The sequence below is a fragment of the Scyliorhinus torazame genome, chromosome 4 (assembly GCF_047496885.1).
Source record: "Scyliorhinus torazame isolate Kashiwa2021f chromosome 4, sScyTor2.1, whole genome shotgun sequence".
Taxonomy (NCBI): Eukaryota; Metazoa; Chordata; class Chondrichthyes; order Carcharhiniformes; family Scyliorhinidae; genus Scyliorhinus; species Scyliorhinus torazame.
In genome coordinates, this window is record NC_092710.1 from 98,619,304 (window position 1) to 98,645,738 (window position 26,435).

General features: G+C 42.5%; 1 protein-coding gene and 1 long non-coding RNA gene across 3 annotated transcripts in view; one reads left to right on the top strand and one right to left on the bottom strand.

Annotated features, from left to right (window-relative positions):
* The window catches only part of LOC140410350 (lysosomal cobalamin transport escort protein LMBD1-like), a 250,202-nt gene that overhangs the window by 113,195 nt on the left and 110,572 nt on the right, over window positions 1–26,435 (bottom strand). For both annotated transcript variants that reach the window (XM_072498366.1, XM_072498365.1), the window contains 2 exons: window positions 25,820–25,908; window positions 23,099–23,172 (listed from right to left, as the gene is read on the bottom strand). In XM_072498366.1, coding sequence (XP_072354467.1) covers window positions 23,099–23,172; window positions 25,820–25,908 — 163 coding nt within the window. The remainder of the gene's footprint in view (window positions 1–23,098; window positions 23,173–25,819; window positions 25,909–26,435) is intronic.
* Window positions 1–26,435, top strand: part of LOC140410351 (uncharacterized) — a 112,782-nt gene that overhangs the window by 84,588 nt on the left and 1,759 nt on the right. The window lies entirely within an intron of this gene.

Sequence of the window (26,435 nt, forward strand, 5' to 3'; positions counted from 1 at the left end):
TCCTCGGACTCCACGCATAAATTCCCTCTTTTGTCTTTGAGTGGGCCAATCCTTTCTCTAGTTACCCTCTTGCTCCTTATATACGAATAAAAGGCTTTGGGATTTTCCTTAACCCTGGTAGCCAAAGATATTTCATGACCCCTTTTAGCCCTCTTTATTGCGCGTTTGAGATTTGTCCTACTTTCCCGATATTCCTCCAAACCTTCATCAATTTTAAGTCGCCTGATCTTATGTATGCTTCGTTTTTCATCTTAGCTAGTCTCACAATTCCACCCGTCATCCATGGTTCCCTAATCTTGCCATTTCTATCCTTCATTTTCACAGGGACATGTCTGTCCTGCACTCTAATCAACCTTTCCTTAAAAGACGCCCACATTTCAAATGTGGATTTACCCTTAAACAGCTGCTCCCAATCCACATTCCCTAGCTCCTGCCGAATTTTGTCATACTTGGCCTTTCCCCAATTTAGCACTCTTCCTTTAGGACCACTCTCGTCTTTGTCCATGAGTATTCTAAAACTTACGGAATTGTGATCGCTATTCCCAAAGTAATCACCGACTGAAACTTCAACCACCTGGCTGGGATCATTCCCCAATACCAGGTCCAGCATGGCCCCTTCCCGAGTTGGACTATTTACATACTGCTCTAAAAAAACTCTCCTGGATGCTCCTTACAAATTCTGCTCCATCTACGCCTCCAACACTACATGAGTCCCATTCAATGTTGGGGAAGTTAAAATCTCCCATCACGACCACCCTATTGCTCCTACATTTTTCTATGATCTGTCTACATATTTGTATCTCTACTTCACGCTCGCTTTTGGGAGGCTTGTAGTAAAGTCCCAACAATGTTACTGCACCCTTTCTATTTCTTCGCTCTACCTATATTGCCTCAGTGCCCGAATCCTCCATCGTGCCCTCCTTAATCACAGCTGTGATATCATCTCTGACCAGTAATCCAACTCCTCCACCCCTTTTACCTCCCTCTCTATCCCTCCTGAAGCATCTATACCCTGGGATATTTAGTTGCCAGTCTTGCCCTTCCCTCAACCAAGTTTCAGTAATACCAATAACATCATATTCCCAGGTACTAATCCAAGCCAAGCCCTAAATTCATCTGCCTTACCTGCTACACTTCCTGCATTGAAACAAATGCACCTCAGACCACCTGTCCCTTTGCGTTCATCATCTCTTCCCTGTCTACTCTTCCCCTTAGTCACATTGAGTTTATTATCTAGTACCTTACTGGCTTTAGTTGCTGCCTCTTTACAGACCTCTAACTTCCTAATCTGGTACCCATCCCGCTGCCACGTTAGTTTAAAACCTCCCCAACAGTGTTAGCCAAAGTAGGACATTGGTTCCAGTTCTGCCCAGGTGTATACCAACCGATTTATAATGGTCCCACCGCCCCCAGAACCGGTTCCAATGTCCCAAAAATCTGAACCCCTCCCTCCTGCACCATCTCTCAAGCCACCTATTCATTCTGACTATTCTTGAATTTCTACTCTGACTGTCTCGTGGCTCTGGTGGCAATCCTGAGATTACTACCTTTGAGGTCCTACTTTTTAAACGTGTCTCCTAACTCCCTAAATTCTGACTGTAGGACCTCATCCTGTTTTTTACCTATATCGTTGGTGCCTACATGCACCACGCCAACTGGCTGTTCATCCTCCCCCTTCAGTATGTCCTGCAGCCGATCGGAGACATCCCTGCCCCGTGCACCCGTGAGGCAACATACCATTCGGGAGTCTCGTTTTCGACCAGAGAAACGCCTGTCTACTCCCATTACAATTGAATGCCCTATGACTATAGCGCTGACAGTCTTTTGCCCGCCCTTCCGTGCAGCAGAGCCAGCCACGGTGCCATGAGCCTGGCTACTACTGCCTTCTCCTGGTGAGTCATCTCCCCCAACAGTGTCCAAAACGGTATACCTGTTTTGGAGGGAGATGACCGCAGGGGACACCTGCACTGCCTTCCTGCTCTTTCTCTGCCTTTTGGTCACCCATTCCCTGTCTCCCTCACCAATCCTAATCCGCGGTGTGACCAGCTATGCACGACCTCCTCAGCATCACGGATGCTCCAAAGTGAGTCCATCAGCAGCTCCAGAGCCATCATGCGGTCTAACAGGAGCAGCAGCTGGACACACATCCCGCACATGAAGGAGTCAGGGGCATCGGCAGCGTCCCTGAACTCCCACATTGAGCACGAGGAGCACAACACGGGTCTGGGATCTCCTGCCATTTTTGCACTTTACCTTAACTGATTACAAATATAATATCAAATAATGAATAAGTGAAAGGAATAAAGATTTTACTTACCAATCACAATATTTACCAACACACGAAGCGTTAAATTTCTCCCAGCTACTGCTAATTGGAGCAGCCTTACCAGCCAATCAGGTCACTGCTTTGCTGTGATGTCACTCTTCAAGGTAAGTTTTTAAAGAGGAAAACTTACCTTCCCGACAGACCCCTGGCCACTGCTCCGGCCTAAAATCTGAAGGCCGCTCTCCTCGCACTCTTTTATCCTGTGTCCCTGCCGCTCTCCTCGTGCTCTTTTATCCTGTGTCCCTGCAGCTCGCCTCACGCTCTTTTATCCTGTGACCCCGCCGCTCTCCTCACGCTCTTTTATCCTGTGTCTCCGCCGCTCTCCTCGCGCTCTTTCAGTGAGTCTCCGCTGCTCTTCTCGCATTCTTTCACCGAGTGCCCGCCGTTCTGCAAGCACTCACACAGGCACTGGCCTCAAGAGGTCAATGCCTGTTTTGGAGGAGACAGCAACCAGTCTTACCGATGCTTGCCCATCCTTCATTGGTGAACAGGGAGGTTGCAGTCGTCTCTGTAGACTCTTCTCATAGAGGACAGCAGCTTCTCCGTCTCTCTCCCTGTGGCCGTTCCATCCTCTGTATCCTCGGCGACTGAGGATTGCCCGGTCACGTTGCTGAGCAAACCCTCACAATGGTGCCTGCTCAAGCTCCACCATCCAGAGGACTACCACCAAGGTCACTGGTGCCAATAGGGCAACAAAATAATCAATCTGCCTGAAATGATACCATCAGCGAGGGGGGTGCCCCAAGACATAGTACCCACAAATGAAAGCTCAAGATGCACGAGTCACAAAATGGGGTCTGTACTGGGTGTTTTGTTTTCTTTTAATTTAAAATGATCCGGATAGATTTGCTTTGATTTGTTTCATGTGAATTTTCTCACCATAAATCACTTGGTGCATTCAAGCTAAACATGTCCCGTGTGCTGCTCTGGTGTCAGCCTCGTTATTGTCTGTTCACAGAGGTCTGGGATTTAGAACTGTATTTGAAGGGCAATGGGCTCATGGAATAGCTGGCTGAGGGTTATGCATTTGGAATTGAGGTATTGACCATTGAGTACGGGGGGGGGGGGGGGGGTGACAGGGCATGCTAGCCTAGCTGAATGACTGCTGAATCAGTGGGTCCCCGGTGTCTCTACCTCCCTGAAGGTTCCCGTTTTCACCCTCATCGCTGCCCTCTGGCTGCCAGGTATCGGCACCTGAGTCTTGTGATGTCCATGTCTGAAGCATGTACTGCATCATCAACGTCTTGCTGTTCAAGATGTACCCCCCTGGAGATGGTGAGATTGTAAAGAGCACAGCAGGCAACAACTACGATCAACATTTAATCAGGTTGGTACTGCAGGGCAACTCCAGATCAGTCGAGGCATGTGAAACTTATCTTCAGCAGCCCAATGGGTTGCTCCACCACCGCCCTTGTGGATGTTTGGCAGTAGTTGTATCTCTCCTCAGCATCTATTTGGGCACCTGACGGGTATCACCAGCTACCTTTGCAACGGGTAACCCTTGTCGCTAATCAACCACCCGTCATGGCGAGCTGGAGCAATGAAGAGTCTGGGCAGATGAGAGCGTCAAAGAATATATGCATCATGTGAGCTGCCTGGGTACTTGCAAAATCTGGGTTTTGTGGTCACATACAATCTGAACGTTCATAGAGTGGAAGCTCTTCCTGTTCACAAAAACATCCGACTGGCCACATGGTGAAACAATGGCACCTGGATGTGAGGGAACCCAGCAGTGGTGGTGAAATCCCTCTCCCGCTCAGCCCGGCTGACCTGGTTGTCTTGAAATTACTGAATTTTCTCAGTCCTGAACAGTGACCAGCCTGACACATTTATTTGCAGATGACTGAGAGACTCCACATAGATCGTCCACAGGGCCCAGGAACAATCCTGAGGAAGGCATAACGGTTTAGTGCCACAGTGACCTTCAGAGCCATGTGCATTGGATATCTACCCACAAAATTTGAAGCTAGCTCAGGCTCAATCATCTGGCAAATACTCCCAAAAGTGGAAGCACTAGACCTCTGTTATTGAATTCCTACAGGAGGCCATTCGGCCCATCAAGACTGCACGAACACTCCGAAAGAGGACCCTATCTCGGCTCACTCCCCTGCCCTATTCCCATAACCGCACCAAACCTGCACATCTTTGGACACTAAAGGGCAATTTAACATGGCCAATCCACCTAACCTGCACATCTTTGGACTGTGGGAGGAAACCAGACCATCCGGAGGAAACCCACGCAGACATGGGAGCATGTGAGGTCGGAATTCAACCCAGGTCCCTGGCACTGTGAGGCAGCAGTGCTAACCACGCTCCCACCCTAAATGCAGCCCTCATGTCCAAGTAGTTTGATCGCCGCCTGTACATCCTGGCAGCAGGGTAGTGGGGGGGGGGGGGGGTTGGTCTCTTTGCCCGCTCAGCTGATCCTGATCATTTTGTGCTTCACCTCTGCCCGAGGGGGGTGCCAATGACCATGAGGCCTCCTCATTCTTTGTTCCTTCTCCTCCTCAGAGGAGGAGGATGTGCTCCCTGCTGGGTAGACAATACCCAGCTGCAGGTTGGCAAATGGGGCTTAGCTGTGCAAAGGTGGTGACAGAGGAATACAAACCTCTAAATATCCCACGAGTGCCGGATGGTGGTGAACCCGACATAGAAAACACAGTCCAGAACAACACATCACCTCTCTCCTAGAAACTCCTACTCTTCCATGAGTAATAAGCCCGGTTTCTCTTGCATGAAAAGAGATCAAGTTTGGCTTAAAATCACACGGGCAACCTCGAATTCTGGTCAATTAATTCCCTTAACTACCTCCATTATTGTCGAAGAGTGCCATGCCGATCTGCGCCTGCATCCACTGACCGAAATATCGTGCGGGTGTGCGATGACATTGGGATGCACGTCCGACATCTTCATTTGAGATTTAATATCTCTTCCGGGTCAGGGGCATGCCCGTCTCGTCAACGTGAAAGTCTACTACATGTATTTGAGACAACCCCATATACTGTCCGTCACTCAGACCACCTAAAACACTCTGAAACACTGTCCCTCATTCTGGCCTCAGCTTACCGACTTCTGAACTCCTCATCCAAGCCTGATACCCGAAGACATTCCATATGCTCTCCTGGCTCGCCTCTGCCCTTCCCATTCCAATTTTACTAACCTCCTGCAGTTGAATGGCACTTTGAGATTTTCACAGTAACTTCATTGCAGTGTTAATGTAAACCTATTTGTATCACTAATAAAGATTATTGTAATTCTGGTCTCAGGTGCATCCCCAATTTTCATTGCTCCAGCCTGAAAGGTCAGACCTTCAGCTGCCTAGGCCCTAAGATCTGAAATTTACTTCTCACACCTCTCTGCACTTCCATTGTCCTTTAAAGCACTCCATAAAACCTACCTCAGTGACCCACCTTTTGCTCACCTGCTTTAATATTGCCGGTCATGTCTCGAATGTCAAACATCGTTTGATGAAGTGCATCAGGAAGTTTTGTTACATTAAAGGTAAACAGGCTAGTGTTTTAAAATTAGATCATTGGATAAATATTAGTTTACCAATTACTCAGATATACCTGACACGTGAATATTTTTTGGGAGTGATGTTCGTATGCTATCAGGAACTCAGATACAAATCAGCCGAAAACCACTGATACTTCCAGAAGAAAGACTTGCTTTTGCATTACACCTTTCACGACCTCAGGATGTCCGAAAGCTCTTTGCAGCCAATTAAATACTTTTTGAAGTGTAGTCACAGTTGCAATGGAGAAAATACAGAAATCAATTTACACAAGTTCTCACAAACAACAATGTGAAAATGACCAGATAATCTGTTTCTGCAAAGTTGATTGAGACAAATATTTAATGCATAAAATAGAATATGGCTTCTGCGCAAATTCAGAGTAACTCTGGTTCACTGACAGATGCAGTCGATGAATACTAAGATCTTATATTTCCCACCAGAACAGTACTGAGGGATGCACACATTGCAATTGATGGCAACCTCCCAAAAAGCTTCAAATCCCAATGGTGCCTAAAGAAATGAAGCTTTGTCATGTTCTGTTGATAACTAAAATTAAAAACTGCTCATGTAGCTTAAATAATTTTGTGGAAGCTTTATTGCAACAGCTATTAAATTTACCAACCATGTGGGATAAAACTCATATCAAATTAATACCAAACCAAGAACTCCCTTTTATATAGTACATTAAAATGTATCCAAAAATAAACAAATGCAAATCACATACTTTCCACATTATTTTTTCAAATGATGAAACAGTCTTTCAGTGCGATTCTTAAAAGGCACAAATTCTATAACATTTTATAGGAACATAGGAAGGGGATTAAGGCCCATCAACATCTCTGACCTGTCCTGCATTTAATTGGGTCACAGCTAATCTGTATCTCAACTCCGTTTACCTGGCTTTGACAGCATTATAGTATCTCATAAAAAAACAGTCCATCTCGGTGCTGAAAGCTTCAATTGAACCAGCATCTACACACATTTTGGGAGAAAATAGTTACGAAGGAGGCTCTAGACACCACAGAAAACCTGCCCGTCATGGAGCTGGATATCAGACCCACAGTGCTTAGCAAAGCTATTGACTCAATTGCCATGTGCAAAGCTCTAGGTGTTGACTCCATACTGCCTGAATTCATCAAGCAAGAGGAACCGGATGTCCTGCGGCATCTACAAGCTCATCTCCGTCTCTGCTGAAGGCAGGGGAGAGTCCCAGGATATGCATGATGCAAAGATTCTGACCCTGCACAAGAACAAGGGCAGCCTGCTGATCATTGTGGGAGAAGTATTTTCTGTGGTCAGATTGCAGATCCTGGATGAACGCATTTGTCCCAATTCGCAGTGTAGTTTCAGAACTACAATTGACATGATCTTCTCAATCTGGCAGCTGCTCGAGAAACACTGACCATTATGTATTACCGTCATTGACCTCACCAAGGTATTCAACTGTGTCAGCAGAGGTGGTCCATTTAAGTTGCTGAAGAAAACAGGCTGCACTACGCAACCTCCTCTTCCCATGATAACATGATGAGTGAGGTCAGCTATGACAGGACAACTCCAGGACGCTTTCCGGTCCCCAGTTAGGTCAAAGCGCTCTGACATCAAAACGCTTTAGCATATTCATCTCTTTGCTGCTGTCAACTGCCCTTAAGTTAACTACAGAGAATGCCTACTTACATAGCAGAACTAATGGAAAGCTGTTCAACCACTCGCACTCGAGATCTAATAAAGATGAGCAAAGTCCACATCAGAGAGTTGCTCTACACCAACGCCAAATCAACACTCCATAATCAGGAACACCATTCGTTGCAAATGGACTGACTCTCTCACACCTGTAAAGAATTTGGTTTGACCATCAGCATCAGGAAGACAAATATCATTGTCCAGGATGTTGCCATTGGGCCATCTATCAGCAATGACAATATGACCCGGAGGTTGTTGATAAGATTCACATAATCTCGGCTCCACAGTCACCAACAATCTGTCTCGCGATCACATCATAAAAGCTGCAACTGTTATGTTTAAGCTGAGTGAGAGTGTGGAACAGCAACCTGACTTGAGAACACAGAACTACGAATCTACCAAGCCTGTGTCCTCATTGCACTCCTCTACAACGTTGAGACCTGGACAACACATGCTCGGCAAGAGAAAGGCTGAACTCTGTTTCCACCTTTGCTGTCATATACGTATTCTCGGTATCTCCTGGCAGGAAAAGGTCAGGCCCTGGAGCATGCTAATTCCATCAGCATACACTCACTGCAAAGCCAACGATACATGCGTTGGCTCGACCATGATTGCCAAACGAATGGTGGCTGCATATCCAAAAACCTCCTGTATGGCAAACTGCCGAATGGGTCACGACCCCTGGATGTCTGCAAGAAAGATATGAAGATGGTGGACATTGATGCTGACAACTGGGAGACAATTGCTGCTGGCCCTGATTTCTGGAGGCTGGCTGTTTGGATGGGCATTGGAAGAGACAAGCAGAAACAAAACTCTCAGCTGACTGAGGTAGTGTTCCAGAAAAGAGTCTAGATGATTGTGCACCTTTTCAGCTCATTATCTTCCTCCACAGCAAAAGTGGCAGAGGCTGCCATGGCAGAGTGGGGCTCCTGTGCCATGCCAGGTGCTGCTTAACACAGTTAACCATCACAGCGCAAACCATTGTCTTGTGAGACAGATGGCTACCAACACAATAATAATACACTTCAACAGAATTTTATTAGCTGTAAAGCACTTTAGGCATCCATGAAGTTGTGAAAAGCATTATACGTCCTAGTTTTTCTTTCTAATTTCACTCTGACTGGCCTATATTTGATTTTAACACTGTGTCACTTTGTTTTCGTTTTCCCCCCATCAATGAAATTAGCTTCTTTACTACTCTATCAAGTCCTCTTATAATTTTAAACATTTAAATGAGTTAATTCCTTTAAGCTCAACCCAACTTTATGCAACCTATCCTCATAATTTAACCCTTTTAAGCGCTATCATTTTGGTAAATCTGAAATGTACCCCCTCCTACGACGAAGAGCACAGAACTGAACAGAATATACCAGATGGGATCTAACTAAGACTTTGTACAAGTGAAGTATTAATCCCTACCCTCTTGTGTTCCAATCATGGAAATAAAGATCAGCATTCTTTTAGCCTTTCTGAATACTTTTTAGACCTGTGCAATAGCTTTTTTTGGGATTATTTACCTGGACAAATCAAATCTTCACTCCTCCAGAACTTCTGGTCTCTTGTCATTTAGGAAAAAAAATGATTTGTCTTTCTTGGATCCAAAGTGCATGATGCAACATATTCTGACACCGGATGCCATGTGGCACAGTTCAGTCTACTCTATCTGTTTTTTTGCAACCTCCTGCTCTCATCTACACAATTTACAAACACCACACCACCGCTGCCCCGATTTAATGTCATCTGCAAATTTGGATACAGAAAACTTCTTTTGCCCAAATAAATAATATGTAATGTGAAGCTATTTGTTCCCCACCCAGTAGCAGGTAAATAAGAATTAACTAGTGGTGCGTTCATTCACGCGGCATGTTGACGCAGAGATGCTTCGCATTTTGAAATCTCAGGATGCCGGCTTCATTAGAATGAACATGGAAGATGTCTGGGGTCTCCACCAGACTATTTTGCATGCACCCCCACAGTTTGCCAAGAACAGCACTGACAGTGGGCTGTCAGTTTAATCAACCCCATCCTGTCAAGTGTATTAAGTGCTTGGACAGCCCATGCCATAAGTATTTAGGCAGGAGATACAAGATTATTGAATGCAAGCATGGTTCGTCTTATTGCACCTGGACACAAACTGAAAATGTCAACACTCAATTGTCAGGGAGGGAAATGGGAGAAAAGAGAACATGGGGCCCAACAGAAACATTGCACTGTATAGAAAATATTTTGACGTGATGAAAAGGAATGCCACAATGATAGCTGTGTGCTGTTGTACACCAATAGGATAATAATTATCCCAGCGACAAATGCAATTTGACAAGTTAGCGAAGCACACTTCAAAACGAGGGCATCAAAATGTGTGGCAAGGTAGCACAGTGGTTAACACAGCTGCCCCGCAGCGCCTGGGATCCGGGTTCAATTCCGGCCTTTGGTGACTGTCTGTGTGAACATTCTCCCAGTGTTTGCGTGGGTTTCCTCCGGATGCTCCGATTTCCTCCCACAGTTCAAAGATGTGCAGGTTAGGATGATTGGCCATGATAAATTGCCCCTTAGTGTCCAGGGATATGAAGATTAGGTTAATGGGTTATTGGAAACTGGATTTGGGTGGAGGGCTCTTTCAGAGGGTCGGTGCAGATTTGATGGGCCGATTGGCCTCCTTCTGCATTGTAGGGATTCGATGACTATTGTGATTTCTCTAACCAGAAAACTATTCTCGATAAATTGGTCTGCACAAGATCTAAAGTATCAAGTGCAGTCACGGAAGGGATGCTACAGGGAGTGATCTGGGTGTGTTAATCAATGCTCAGAATGATCAGCATAACCACTTTCCATAAGCAGGAAAGGTAGTGAACTTACTTAGGTTTCCGTGAAAGATACCTTTTGAATTCTGTATCATGCCCAAAACAAACAGTAGCTAGTTCTTTTTTGCTTACTGTGATTAACCATAATCTTTCTGTCACTCGTCTCAAGCAAAGCTAGAAATATGATTTATATTGAGGGAACAAACAAAAGGATGGTCTCAGTAAAGCACCTGAACCTGCAGCAACACAACTTCTCCTTAAAAGTCCATTCTGTACCTCTGTTCTTCAAGTACTGCACTATTTTTAATCATGCAAAAAGTCAAACCATCCTGTTTCATCTATAGTTTTATACTGTATGGTTTGTCCGAGAAGGGAATACAGTTGAGGATTAGAACCAGTTGTCAACACAGAAAAATATATAATTTGAATTTACTGCTTTTCAACTTCGAAGAAGGTTCAACTCCACATTCACCTTTTTGTTGGGAGAATCTCACTCCATGTGAACTTTTATATTGTTCTATTGAGTTATTTTGTACATGAGGCACAACTCGCTTGTAGGTGAGATAACAAATGATTCCAATCAACACCAACGTTCTTTTAGTGGTATATTCTTAAATTAATTTACGGGATGTGGACATCACTGGCTAGACCAGCATTTATTGCCCACCTGTAGTTGCCCTTCAGGTGGTGGGTGAGCTGCCTTCTTTAATCACTGCAGTCCCTGAAGTGTAGGTACACCCACAGTGCTGTTAGGAAGAGAGAGTTCCAGGATTTTGACCGAATGACAATGAAGGAATGGCGATATATTTTCCAAGTCAGGATGGTGAGTGACTTGGATGGGAACCTCCAGGTGGTGGTATTCCCAGGTATCTGCTGCTCTTGTCCTTCTAGATGGTAATGGTCATGGGTCTGGAGGGTGCTACCCAAGGGCCTTGGTGAGTTCCTGCAGTGCAACTTGTAGTAGATGGTATACACAACTGCCAGTGATCGTTGGTGGTGGTGGAAGGATTGGTGTTTGTGGATGAGGTAGCAATCAAGCGGGCTGCTTTGTCCTGGATGGTGTCAAATTTCTTGAGTGTTGTTGGTGCTGCACTCATCCAGGCAAGTAGAGAGTATTCCATTACACTCCTGGTATGTGCTTTTGGATGGTGATGGGGAGGGAGGGGGGGTGGTCAGGTGGTGAGTTACAAGGCAGGATTCCAAGCCTTTGAACAGCTCTGGTAGCTACAGCATTTATATGGCTAGTCCAGTTCAGTTTCTGGTATCTCCCAGAATGTTGATAGTCGGAGAATTCAGTAATGGTAATGCCACTGAATGTCAAAGGCCGATGGTAGAACCTCTCTTGTTGGAGATGGTCATTGCCTGGCACTTGTGTGGTACGAATGTTATTCGTCACTTGTCAGCCCAAGCCTGTATATTGTCCAGGTCTTTCTGCATTTGGACATGAAGTGCTTAAGTATGAGGTGTCGCAAATGTGCTGAACATTGTGCAGTCTTCAGGGAACATCCCCACTTCTGACTTTTTGATGGAAGAAAGGTAATTGATGATGCAGCTGAAGATGGTTGAGTCTAGGACACTACTCTGAGGAACATCTAATTCCCAGTGACTGCAGTTCAGTTATAAATGTTTGGCAGTTGATTGCATTGGCAACCTTTCCATGCGAATCTGCACCGGTGTATTCCCAGCATGCTCAGTTGCTCATGCATACATGGCACTCCCAAGCATCAGTATCCTCAGCACCAAACTAATGGTAATGGACATCTTTGGTTTCAATTATCTGTTCATTTGCTCTCACAAGGATAAGATTTCACTCAGAAGCAAAATCACGCATGTGCTATAAAGGACAGTTTACAATTTCATTACATATAGCACACTGAAAAGATCCCTTGTGCTGCATGGTTTGGAGAAGCATGAACCACCAAATTTGCTATTTTTCTTTGCTGACCAAAATCAATTTTAATTAACCTCTCAAATGCCGGTCCTAGTAAGGAGAGTCCCGTATGTTGAGATTTTGTTGAGATTTTCCTGCAGCTTCACTTAACATTTCAGGTAATTTGCAAGGAAAATACATTGGAGTGGCCGTTTTGAAAACAAAATATCTTGCTACCAAAAGTTACTTAATATGGCGTACTAGATTAGTAGCACTAATTACTTTAATGGTGATAATGAAATATGTGACATAAGGAACAATATTGATAGGGAGAAACAAATGGATTCCGGGGAGCTCTGCATGACATTGTATAGAAGACCATGAGCAGCACGATAAATCTACAAAGTTATTCTCATGCACATGCATAAGTGTGGTTTTCCTTTGAACACACCAAGTGAAGCCTTTCTTTTAAAGATTGTGGAGTATGGTCAAGGAGGAAAATAAAAATTGATTTCAGAGATTTTTTTTTAGAAAAAAAACACATGGGGAGGGGGTTGGGAATATCAGGGTCTTGGAAAAGATGCAGAGGAAACTTATTGGAGGGACTTCTGTTGTATAGGTAGAGTGGGGGGGGGGGGAAGGTTAGGACAGTTCTCCTTGGAATGGAGGGGAACGAGAGGAAAATTGGAGCTGGTTCTTGAATCAGGGGAGAGTTTTGCTGGAGTGCAATGGGAAAGTATGCCTTCATCAGCAGGAGGATCAGTGCCTGGAGGAAACAGATTTGAGCTGGTTGGCAGAGGAGCCAGAGGAGAGATAACAAAAAGTTTTTTGCATAGCGAATTGTTAAGATCTGTAACATGTTGCCTTGGTTGATGATAAAAGCAGCTTCAGTGATAGCTTTCAAAAGAGAATTGAAAAAACTTGCAGGGCTAAAGAAGGAACTAACTGGATAGCTCTTTAAAAGTGTTGGCTTAGACACAATGGGCTGAATGGTCACTTTCTATCCTGATTGTTTGATTCTAAGTTTTTAAATCAGCAGACTGATATAGAAGCGGTAGCAAGAATTCAAGACTTAATACTGAAGAAGCGACTCATTATTTAGAGTTTCGTCCACTACTATTTATAAAGACATGTTAATATATTTTGACAGTCGCACAATTAAGCTGTCACGATGAGGGGATTTTAGTTTGGTTAAAAATACTGCAAGTAATTTAACAGGCATGCTTTATGCGATAGAAAGTGTTTGCTTACAGGCAGCCCAAGGTCTGGAAGGGTTCTGGCATTCATCACGCATTAAGCTACTGAATGCTGCATGATGTTTAGGCTGCTCAACCACAACTGAAGTCCTTTTATCTAATAATACCCTGAAGGAACTGATACACCATCTGCTACAACTGTAAACACAAAAAGAGGTCAGAATGTTTATTTGCCCCTTAGGTCCAGTTCTACAAGGCAAACATTAAGAGAACAGTAATATATTTTTCAGGAAATGCACAGAGGCCAACAAAATTTTTTTTTAAACCTTTAAAATGATTCTTAAAGTAAACACAAACAAAATCTCAAATGAGTCCAGATTAATATTTATTCTGACCAAAGTAAAATGTTTTAATGTATTCTTAATGAAATCCCAGTTGAAACATGAAGTACCTTGCATCTTGCATATGTTAAAGCAGATGGCAAAGTAACTACCTCGTGATTATAAATCTCTTTAGAACTTGCCTCATAGCAGAGCAGGTCTTTTTGTTTACAGGGTTATACAATGCATCATCCACTAATTTCTATTTACTGTAATGCTGACATTTTGCTCAAACTATTCCCAGAAGAGCAACTTCAGATAATCCACGGAACTTTACAGTCCAATTTTCTTGTTGCATTTCCAATGGGCTGTGCCTATAGATCTAATGGCAATCAGAATTTTAATCATCATTTACATAAAGAAAACAACTCTGGCCAATATTTTAACCCTGACGTTAGGGGAGAGAATTGGGTTTGGTTATGGAGAAACAGGATGAAATGAGACAAAAAGAAAATGATTAACAAGACTCCAAATCTGGCTTTCAAATACAGTAACCTTTTAAAAAAACTATTACACTTATAAATGCAACTTTTAGAAACTGTGACATGCAAAATTTATTACTCGCTATTCACATTGGCATTAATGTTACTGAAGGTTACTTTTCCGATTATGAAATTTCCATGTTAAATCTTTTCATTTAAGAGCCCAGATCCCAAAATCTAGATTTATGAATGGAAGTGACGGCTGCTGCAACTGTTGGGGGAAGAAGAAGCACAGAAAACCTGAGTGCTCGTTTATAGAGCATCTAAAGATGGATGAAAGTCTCCCACGACTATAATCATTCTCACACTCTGAAATACTAAACATATGCATGTTGATAGCTGACGCCAATGAGAAACTATCTTTTTCAGAACAGTTGGACTTAGGTTCACACCATCTATGGGGAAAAAAGCCAATACAATTATCCAGCAGTCAGTAAATAAGGTAATTCATGCTCTATTCACCTTAAAGATATATTTGACTGAAGACATCTCATACACATTTTTTAGAAAATACTTGCTTAAAGAGGAGATTCTTTGGTTTTGGCAGCAAAATGGTGCCTTGGCAAGTGATAACTCTGCAGCATACTAGCTTTTTGTGTTTGAATTGCAAGTAAAGAGTACAAGGCTTCCATATTTCTGAGCTCTCTGCACTCTTACTCTGGCCTCTTGTGCTTCCACTCATTATAGAGTTCCACCATTGTTGGGTCTTCAGCCGCCTAGGCCTAAATTCCGCAATTCCCTCCGAAACAAACATCCCCTCTGTCCTCCTTTAAATGCTACTTAAAACTTATCTTTTTAACCAAGCATCTGGTTACCTACCCTACTGTCTAAGTCTTTGGTTCAGTATCAATCACCATCTGTTCATACATCAATAAATGCACTGTGAAAATGCAAGTTGGTGTTGATATTCTAGGACAGTGTTTTTCAAACGTTTTTTCCCTGGACCCATTTTTACCTATCGGCCGACCTTTGCGGCCCACGCCGGCCGACTTTCGCGATCCATGCTGGCTGACCTTTGTGGCCCACACTGCCCGAACTAGGGACCCCCAATTTCTGCTTACATTTAATGCGACTGGTGAGCCTGCTTGCTTCTCATGATCTCACTTGCTTGGTCATTCAATGCTACATCTCCGTTGAGGACTTCAGCTGGTGATTTCAAGTTCTCGCGAGGTTAGTCTTCAAATGCCTTTGAAGTTTGAGGATTTAAAACTTTCATTTTGCCAGTGCTTCCCTTCATATAACACACATGGGCTTTACATCCTGATTTGCATTGGCACAACTAATAAAGATATACCTCAAGAAATCATCTTTTTATGGCTTTGTCCCCAATTTCAGCTTCTTCTTAATGGGTTGTTCATCAGAGGCCCAGGAGCTCACACCCAGCACTGCTTTGTCCTGCCGTGGACTCCCCTGAGAAACTTTCTCCAGCAGATTCAGTTGTGAGATCCTGGTCTGTTTGTGTCTCTGGCCCTTTCTTCCTTATTCCAAAACGACCCATCTTCAGCTCTTCACACAGTCCTGTTGCTCGTTTGCTGGCAGCTACCAAATGGAAGAATCTCTCCTCTATGAATTTGTGCCCAGAGCACATAGCACAGTGTGCTGGGTGCGTGACCTGCTCTCTGCCGCTGCTTCTGGCAGGAAGACTCTATCGATTGTTAAAGAAATTTCCTGTGGCAGCGCGCTGATATCAGGAGGAGATGGTGTGTCCCACTGGGCTCCGGGCCTTCGCACTGTTAGAGCCGACTGAGGGGGCACGCATGCGCGGGTTGGCCAATGTGAAAGCTGGTCATGGATGGCATTTTTTAAAAGCCTGTCGCAGCCGGTGGGCGCTCCTTCCAGTGATAGGGAATGCTGCGACTGATAGCTCCACGACCCTCCCAATAGCCGCCTGCTACCCATCCCTGGGTCACGACCCTGAGCTTGGAAATGACTGTCCCAGGACATGGACAGTTGCTGTGCCCTAGAGGTCAATGCAAACCAACTTTGCCACAAAGAACTAAGTCTTGTACATTTTTGTCCAAAAACAGTATGATAAGTCTTGATTACTGTCAAACAATCTGTCTGGAACTGAAAACTTTTAACATTTTAGATTGCCGTTTCCACCGTTTAGCATGCATGTATGCCTACGTTGTAATTTCACCAAATTGATACATCACTTTAAGGTCCACCTGCTATTTATAGAATTTACAGTGCAGAAGGAGACCATTCGGCCCATCGAGTCTGCACCGGCCCTTAAAAAGGGCACCCGACTCAAGCCCACGTATCTACCCTATCCCCGTAACCCCACCCAACCTTTTTGGACACTAAGGGCAATTTAGCATGGCCAATCCACCTAACCCGCACATCTTTGGATTGTGGGAGGAAACCGGAGCACCCAGAGGAAACCCACGCAGACACAGGGAGAACGTGCAGACTCCGCTCAGACAGTGAACCAGGCGGGAATCAAACCTGGGACCCTGGAGCTGTAAAGCAACTGTGCTAACCACTATGCTGCCCATACTCTTGACAGACTCTCCTGCACTCATTATTGAATCATGGTTGGTTCTCTGGCTTCTTAGTAATGATAAACTGAGAGATATGCCAAACCATGAAGTTACAAATTAAGGTTGAATATAATTCTGCTGTTTCTGATGGTTCATCATTTCTTGTGAATGTCCAGTTTTGAGCTGTGAATCTATCACATTTAGCGCAGTACTGGCACACACCATGTTGGCAGGTGTTCTACCATCCCAAAGGATGTGCACTGGTTATCTTAACCAGAACTGTCAATGACAAATGCATCTTCAACAGGGTAAATCAGTAAGAACCAGTTTACGTAATTCTTTTCCTCAATGGTTATCTCATCCCCTGCCCTACATCTCAGTCTATAGTGGTACTACCAAGCCACTCTTGGTGATGGACCCCAACCCAGAGTATATTCGGTTCTCTTGCTACCAGAGTGCTTCTTCCAAGTGGTATTCAAGATGGAACAGTACTGATCCATAGGTGGAAGAAGGGTGGTGGGCGGTAAGCAACAGGAAGTTTCCTTGTCCATGTTTGACCTGATGAAATGAGACCTTATGGTACCCAGAATCCACGTTCAGGATTCCCACAGCCACTCCCTGCATAATGTGCACCAATGAGCCATTGATAGCACAGAAGGATGCCATTTGGCCTATCGAGTCTATTCTGTCTCTGTAGAGCAAACCAACCAATCAGTCCAGATGGTGGGACAAGATATGTCAAAGGATGGTGATGGTGGAGTCTGACATTGGCTGTGAAAGGGTATAGTTTTTAACCCAATGTCAAAATCAGTTTTTAAAACTTTAGTTATCCTACAAATGCTGAAGGGGTTATAACTTTCCTGTATCAATCTGTATACACACACAAGCTGTTTAGCTGAAGTTGTTAGCTGCAGCAAGTCTGCCCAAGGACACATCTCGCTAATGATGGGGCCAAGGAAAGAGATAATGCTTGGTAAATGCTTATTTCTTGTAACTAAATCTGCAGTATATCTGTCGATACAATTACTGAATCACTGCTCTCTGGTGTTCCAACTTGGAATGCCATTAGCCCGTACTTTATAATAGAGGCCTCATTTGTGACTCCAAGAGTCTTTGTCTGGTTTCTCGTGAGTGGGAGAGTGAAGTACACTGAAGCCGAATAGCTGTACAATTCTCCACAACAGGCTGCAAGATATGATTCAGTAAATATTACTACGTCAAGTGTGTAGCTTGTTTGTTCTGTGGTCTGTGACCCAATTTTGGCAAAGTTGACTGGACCTAGTGTGCTTTTGACGTATCCAGTGTCTGGCTGGGTCATCCAGCTCTTCTTTGACTTTTCTGTAATAGTTTAATACAACTGAGTGGCTTTCTGGACCATGGCTGACCTTCCTGAGGGCAATTAGGAATCCATATTGCAGTGGTGTCACATATAGGCCAGGAATGATGAGAACAGAAGATTTCCCCCCTTGGAAGAATGTTGGTGAAGCAGATAATTACTGAGAATAGCTTTTTATTCCAGATTGATTGTATTTATATTCCCCTGTTGCCTTGCTGAGATTTGAACTCGTGTCTCCAGAGCATTAGACTAGGCATCTGGATTATTAGTCCAGTTACATAATCACTATGCCACCTTTCTCATTAATCATGATAAACTACTTGTTCTGTTGTTTTCCAGGGTTCCAGGTGCCTGTTGCTTTCTCTGTATGATCGGCTTTATACTTGCAGCAAATTACGGGGCTAGAAAATTATGAGCTGAAGTGTGCAAGGGATGCCATGCCCCAATACTGAAAACTCTGGATCAATATATAATGCTTAGCTGAGGTACTACAGTGCTGTAGTGGCAGTGAGGCGAGCTACTGTATTCTTTTTTTAATTCGCTCTTGGGATGTGGGTGCCGCTGGCTGGGCCAGCATTATTGCCCATCCCGAATTGCCTTTGAACGAAGTGGCTTGCTAGGCTATTTCATGGGGCAGTAAAGAATCAACCACATCACTGGAATCCCATTCCTTCCCTGAAGGGTTTTTAAGACAATCGGCAATGGTTTCATGGTAATCAGTATACTTTTAATTTCAGATTTTTATTGAATTCACATTTCACCATCTGCTGTGGTGGGATTTGAACCCAGGACACCAAAGCGTTACCCTGGGACTCTGGATTATTAGTCCAGTGACAATACCACTACGCCACTGCCCCCCCCCCCTTAATTACTTTGCAATTACTTGATCTCAGCCAAGTTTGATAAGCTTTTCAACTATTGTAATTTACTCAAGCTGTAGCAAAATATTTTCTTTCAGTAGAATTGGTGTTAAAGTCAATGCAAGCTAATTACGGTATAGAATACCAAATTTGTGGCATAAAATGGTAGATTCAGAGAGAGTTATGTTTCTTTAAATTAACTATGGGCATCATAAATCAGGATTTTTCATCTAACCATCCTCGCTTATTGGATATTTCAGTTCACATTCAATTCAAGTCTTAATGGGACTCTGGAACAACTTCCATCAATCATTCCTACAACACTCATTTTGAGACTTTTGTTAATACATCTACAGATCTAAAAATCCAGACCATTTTGTTAATGCAAATCAACAACAAATATTTTAAAATTAGAAATGCTAGGTCAAGAGATGCCTAAAGTGAGAAACTAGATAAAGAAATTAAAGAGTTTGTATTTATTTAGTACCTTATTACATCATTAGGACATTCCACAATGCTTTACATCCAATGAATTACATTTGAAAACGTAGTTTAGTTGATATGCGTGATAAGCAAACACAGCAGTTAACTGCACACAGCAAATTCCTGCAAACAGAAAGGGGGATCACTGGCCAGTTAAATTATTTTTGTTGGCACCAGTGGAGGAAGAACAATGCCACGACACCAGGAGAGCTCTTCTGTAAATAGTGATGTTCACCTGAGCAGGAAAAAAGGGGGCCGGATTTTCAGTCTGAAGCGGGTCCAAATGGAGGCAGGAAAGATAAAATTATGACCGCCATTTTCATGAGGGTGGGGAGAAAGACGATCCTGGAACCCACCCACACCTATTAAGCAGGCAAGTGAAATGATATTATCTCCTTTAAAGTTCATCATGAAATGGAAGAGCTGTATTTGTGTTCAATAAGATGAGTCATGGCAGCGTTGTGACTGTAAGATGGAATTTGAATTCATTAAAAATCTGGAATTAAAAGTCTAATGATGACATGAAACCTCAGCCATAATGGGCCTCACTCTGCATCACAAACCAGCTGTCTAGCCAACTAAGCTAAATACTGAGGTCTAATACTTTTTTAGGAAACCTCCTTCAGTGTAGGAGGGAAGGAAGCAAAAATAGATCTGGTCAACGTAAAAATGAGCTTGTAAAAATGAGAATCTAACGCGGAGTTCTTTATTTAAAAAAAAGAGCGATTATGACCTTCCATGAAAACGTTTTCTTCCCCAAGAAAATCTAGTCACTTGAAGAGACAATAACCCCAAGTATTTTTACTACAATATCGTGTTCCTTGTTTATGGATCCTGAATGAATAATGCGGAATTATATTTTAATGAACATTCAAGTAGTAAATCCAGAGGCAAGTACAGGACAGGAGTTTGAAACATTAGCCAAAATCACAAAAACTAAACCAACATTCCACATAATTTGGAATACACAGCGCATAGTTCCAACGTGAAAGTTCTGACTTTAGAAGTTATGTGCCAGGCTTCATAAGAATTGAAGACATTTGCAGACGATCTTTTAATTTTGAAAAAAAAATCAGGAATCACGTGCCTTAATTTTGGAACCCCAAAGTTAGGTATGGTTTAGGGCAAAATATCTGCAAATGTTGGTTATTCATTACTGCAGAAATAAAAATGTTTCAAATGGATAACATGATGTCTTTACTGTCTACATTAAGTATATTACAGTGGTCTGAAAGACAAATTGGGTTCACACACGTTTTATTTCTTTCTTAGAAATGTTTATTCTGATGTTCAACCCGTTCACCTATAAGGAAAGGGTCTTTATATAGATAGGAAAAGATTAACATTTAAGAGTGAGTGAACTGTGCGCCAGTGGGTGTAAAAAAAACTTTTAAAAAACAGACTCTGTAGGCGGCACGGTGGTGCAGTGCTTAGCACTGCTGACTCATGACGCCGAGCTCCCAGGTTCGATCCCGGCCCTGGGTCACTGTCTGTGTGGAGTTTGCACATTCTTCCCGCATCTGCATTAGTTTCACCCGCACAACCCAAAGATGTGCAAGATAGATGAATTGGCCATGCTAAATTGCCTCTCAATTGGAAAAAAAGAATGGGGTACTCTAAATTTATTTTTTAAAAACAGACTCTGGGAGTTTTCCTTGTTTACTGTAACGTTCTATGTGGTGAGCCCCTCACTTGGAAGAAGAAAATGCGCAAGGATATAAATTGTTCAAAAGCTATGTGCTGCACAACATTGTTCTTACTGGAATGTAACTCTAGGTTGGTTATATCAAATATAACTTCCTCCAGTTTTGAAAATCAAAATCATAAAATCTACGGCATGGAGACAAGCCCTTCGGCCCAAACTGGTCCATGCCAACCAAAAAGCCCATCTAAGCTAACCCCATTTGCCTGCATTTGGCCCATATCCCTCAAAACTTTTCCTATCCAAGTATCTGTCCAAATGACTTTCAAATGTTGTCAATGTCCCTGCCTCAACAACGCCCTCTGGCAACACATTCCACAAACGTGCCACCCTCTGTGTAAAAGATGCTCCTCGGGTTCCCATTAATTCTTTCCCTTCTTAACTTAAACCTATGCCCTCTAGTTCTCTATTCACCAACCCTGGGGAAAAGACTTCAGTTCATTCACCCTTTCCATGCCTCTCATGATCTTATACTCCTCTTATACATGAAGTTGTATGCTAGTTGAAATGAGATGCCCCATAGATGTGGACGGACAGCAGACAGTGACAAGCTGAGCATCTGGATGCAATGCGATTATATGAGATTGATTTGAGCAATAGGCTTGCTTCTATTTTTGGGGTCACTTGTAATGTGTAAATGTTGGCAGTGTAATTGTGAGCATCTTACTCCTGTTGACAGGACAGACCAGCTTACTTTTTATTGTTCAACAGATACTGCAACTGTGTATGGCATATTTAATAATCAGTGAGGTTTGCTTAAGTTTGGTTCAGCCTCAAGGACAGATATGCTATTTAATAATGTGTTAATTTACTATAAGTTCAAATCCATGTAGCTCTTTTACAGTACATTATGGTAGTCAACAGCTTCCAACTACATAGTATCCACTGAACAATAACAAATAATCAATTTTTTTTGTTGAATACAAGGGCTTGAGTAAGCTGCTCACAACTACATTACCAACATTTACACAAAATAAGCAACAGAAGCCAAAAATGGCAGTAAGATTTTTGCTCAAATCAATCTCATCTAATGCATGCACAAGTAGCCATTACTTTGCTGCTGCAAGTTAATTAATATTCCATCTTGGCTCCAGCAGCACATTTAGAGGAGGTGCACATTTGATCTCAAGTGATCCATTAATTCTTTAGGCACAGAAAACCTTCACGTGCTGGATTTTCAGAGGCAGAAGGACTCCAGAGATATTTTAAAATGGCAGGCAGTACTCAATTGAGATATTGACAGAAGAGATCACAGAACAATCACAGGGATGTCAATCAAGCAAACTCAACATTCTGCTCCATGTAGGTAAATAAATTCACTCATTCCTGTTGAGGATCTGAACCAAGCCAATTAGTTATTTTTTTCTTTTGTTAATGTCTCAATATTTATTTGCACAAGGTCAAGATGGGTCAGGTATTTAAAGCTTTGTTCCTGATACTTTTTTGATTGACATTTCTTTTGGATTGCAGATACAGTTTTTTTTCCAAAAAATTATGAATGAGTGTTCCCCCTAAGCAGGTTCACACGTAATTTTTACCAGTGGGGTAATTGGTTCTGTACATAGTGTAAACGTGGTGAATGAGTACGGAAACGGTCATGAGCGACATGACAGGTATGAGGGACCATGGGGCCATGGGTGGGAGCATGAGTTGGCGTGGGAGGAGAAGGCCTAAAATGTAACCAAGCAACTGACATAAATTGCCAGAGAACTGAGGTTGGCCTTTTAACTAACCTGCCTTGGTTATCCGTCACCACCTCTGATCTCCTTCCACAGGCAACAGAGCCGATTCTGTCCTGCACTCACCTCCCATAAACGCATAAAGGGTGTTTTTAATACCAAGGCAGGTAGCTGGAGTCAGAACATTTCCTGACTCGAGCTACACACCTCAGTGGTGAAGATCTGGCCCATGGTCCCCAATATTTTACCTGCACCACATAACTCAAGTTAACGTGGCAGCAAATAGTAGTCATTTGTACTTACTGTGTAGGTTATTACTGCTAGCATCCCGATCAAGGTTAAGGTGCTTATGGAAAAAGTCAAGGCAGCCAAGCCATCTGCAAATAAAACAAAATATTAGCTCGGAACAGCAGCCAATTTCTTTGGCATCCGCTGGACAATTTTAAATGGAAACTCCTTATAGGTAAAGAAAAAAGTACGCATGCAGCTGGTAAAATCAGAAAGTATGAGGTTCCAATACCTCAATTTTCATAGTCTAGAACATTTAACTAATTGAAGGAAAACGAAAGATAAAATAAGTAATAATAATTGCTTATTGTCACAAGTAGGCTTCAATGAAGTTACTGTGAAAAGCCCCGAGTAGCCACATTCCGGCGCCTGTTCAGGGAGGCCAGTACGGGAATTGAACCCACGCTGCTGGCATTGTTCTGCATTACAAGCCAGCTGTTTAGCTCACTGTGCTAAAGCAGCCCCAGTAAGTACCAGTAGTTTATAAAGATTGCATTCAATTTAATTGCTCACCAATTGGATTTGAACAACAATTCATTCAAGGATTCATCTTTATATCCAGTTCTTAACTGCTCTGGTTGCCTATCACCCATGTCCTCATGATCACTAATTAATGGCTTATCCCCACTGCATCAATTTCAAAGCCCTCAATTATTAGTTCTTAGTGCCTTCGCTCCATCTTACAGCTACCATCTTCCCAAGCCCTATATCCCAGCCTCTGCATTTTGTTCATAGAATCTGACCACCACCTCTTCTCCCCTGCCCAAGAATTGATAGGTGAGAGTTCAACCATCTTGACCACACCATAAGCCTGTACATCTCTGACCATTCTTTGTACATTTGCAATGGAATGCATTACATGAGCCAATGAAAAGAACTTAATTTACAAAATGCTTTTCATATAAGTACTTCATAGAAATTACAATGCAGAAGGAGGCCATTTGGCCCATCAAGTCTGCACCAGCCCTTGGAAAGGGCACCCCACTTAAGCCCTCCACCCTACCTCGTAACCCAGTAACCCCACGCAACGTCTTTGGACACTAAGGGCAATTTATCATGGCCAGTCCACCTCACCTGCACATCTTTGGACTTCATAACTTCTGAATGTTCCACTTGACTTTATAATCAATGAAGTACTTTTCAAGTGTAAGCATTATGATGATGGGGCAAATTACACAAGCAAATTTGCACAGCAAATTCCACAAACAGCAGCAAAATAAACAGCCAAATAAATTGGTTTGACAACGCTGGTTAAGAGATTGATGGCCAGGATACCAAGGGATGCACGGTGACACAGTGGTTAGCACTGCTGCCTCACACTGCCAGGGACCAGGGTTCAATTCTGGCCTTTGGTGACTGTCTGTGTGGAGTTTGCACGTTCTCCCCATGACTGCTTGAGTTTCCTCCGGGTGCTCTGTTTTCCTTCCACAGTGCAGAAATGTGCCATGCTAAATTGCCCCTTGGTATCCAAAGATGTACAGGTTAGGTGGGGTTACAGGGATAGAGTGGGAGAGTGGGCCTACGGAGGGTGGTCTTTCAAAGGGTTGATGCAGACTCAATGGGTCAAATTGCCTCCTTCTGCACTGTCGGGATTCTCTGGATTCTCTTTTGATAACCTTCCTTTTTGAATATTACTGTAGGGCTCAACTTAGATTTGATATCTGTGTAGAGAATGTATCAGTGATTTTGACATTGAGAACACCCCAGTACAATTGTTATTTGGGCTCATTTTTGCCACCTCCCCACCTTCAATGCAAGACAACTTTCTTTGGTGTAGGTGCGCCTCTAACACCCATTGATCTTTGTCATAGTTACATATGAACAGAAATAAAAGTTGTTGACAAAGCTGATATATGCTTCCAAGCAAACTATGTGCAAATATGTGTGAAATTAAGTGTTGCTAAAATGGTTGCCCGAAATGTGTTAATGAATGACTTGTACAACAGTTCTGAGATCAAAGTAGGTTTTCTTAAGAATTTGCGGTCTGTGTGTTTATCTGTTGTACAATGAGAAACGGTACTCAGCATTTTTATGCTGTAATTGAGGCACAGGGTAACTGCTCACTTTGTTCTGAAATTGATCACGGTAATTGTTGGCAAATTAAGAAATATTTCACTCTACCATCAATTTTAGAATCAGTTAAATATAGTCATGGGAAAGATACTTGCGCATCAATTTTGTGTTTACTGGCAAACTAAGAGGCAAAATTCCATGGAAGCTGGAAATTGTCAAAGATGATTGATTACTTCAAAAACGGTGGATATCTTTTACATGCCACTTTTCCCAGTTTTGACTTGAAATGTACAAAAAGGTATCTATATATATATATATATATATATATATATATTTGTAAATATATTCCACAGTCTTCAATTCTCCAATGAGAACAATGTGGCAGTATGCTGAATCTCAAAATCTTCTTATAAATAAATAATAAATAAATAAATCGGGGTCCAAATTAGGTATTTTTCAAGAGAATTAGTGGATGATGAAATGCTGTATCCTCTATTATTTACGCATCCAAAAAGAAGGTGGAAGTTAAAATGTTCCGTAATCAAGTGCAACCTGCTCTGTTGTTTTGCTATTACTGATTAATAAGACAATCTGGAGGCAGCTTGGGCTTGCTTAATGTTAGCAAAATCCTAACAATGTAATTCTGATAACCCCTTTCGATGTCTTCTGAAATATTTGCACTAATTCCATTTATTCAGCAAAACAAAATAATTTTCTACTTACGGCTGCTTCCTAATTCCTCAAATAAAAGCTTCACCTTTTCCCATTCTGTGGAGTTCTGGTTCGCTGGAATACTCAAAGGAACAAAAGCACTGCAATACAAAAAGGTTTTAAAAAAAGATACTACACGTATTTCAACATGGACTATTCTTAGCAGATACATTTTTTATTCATATTTCAACATGTAGTCATTACGCAGAATTTCTTGATAACTTTTATTCCTCAATGGGACATCGCAATTCGATAACAAATAAAAGTAACTCAGAATGGTATGCATTATGAAATTAAAATGTATTTCTGAGATCTTTTCAATTTCATAAATTCAATGACTTGCATCTTAATGGTCTTTTGTGAAAATGATAATTTATTGGCACAAAGAAATGAGAGGAACTAATTACACAGAAACAGTTCTTTGGCATTTAAATTTATATAGCTTTTTTTCAAATTTTATTTTTAGGAGATAAAAGGGTTTTTGACTTGGAAGAAATAATTATTTTTATCTAAACTAATAATCCCATTTTGCTTTATGGTTTTTTGCCCAAGTGTTATCCATTGAATTTTCTAAGCATTGACGACAAAGAGAAATTCATTCACTTGCTGTTCTACTATTTGTTTCTAC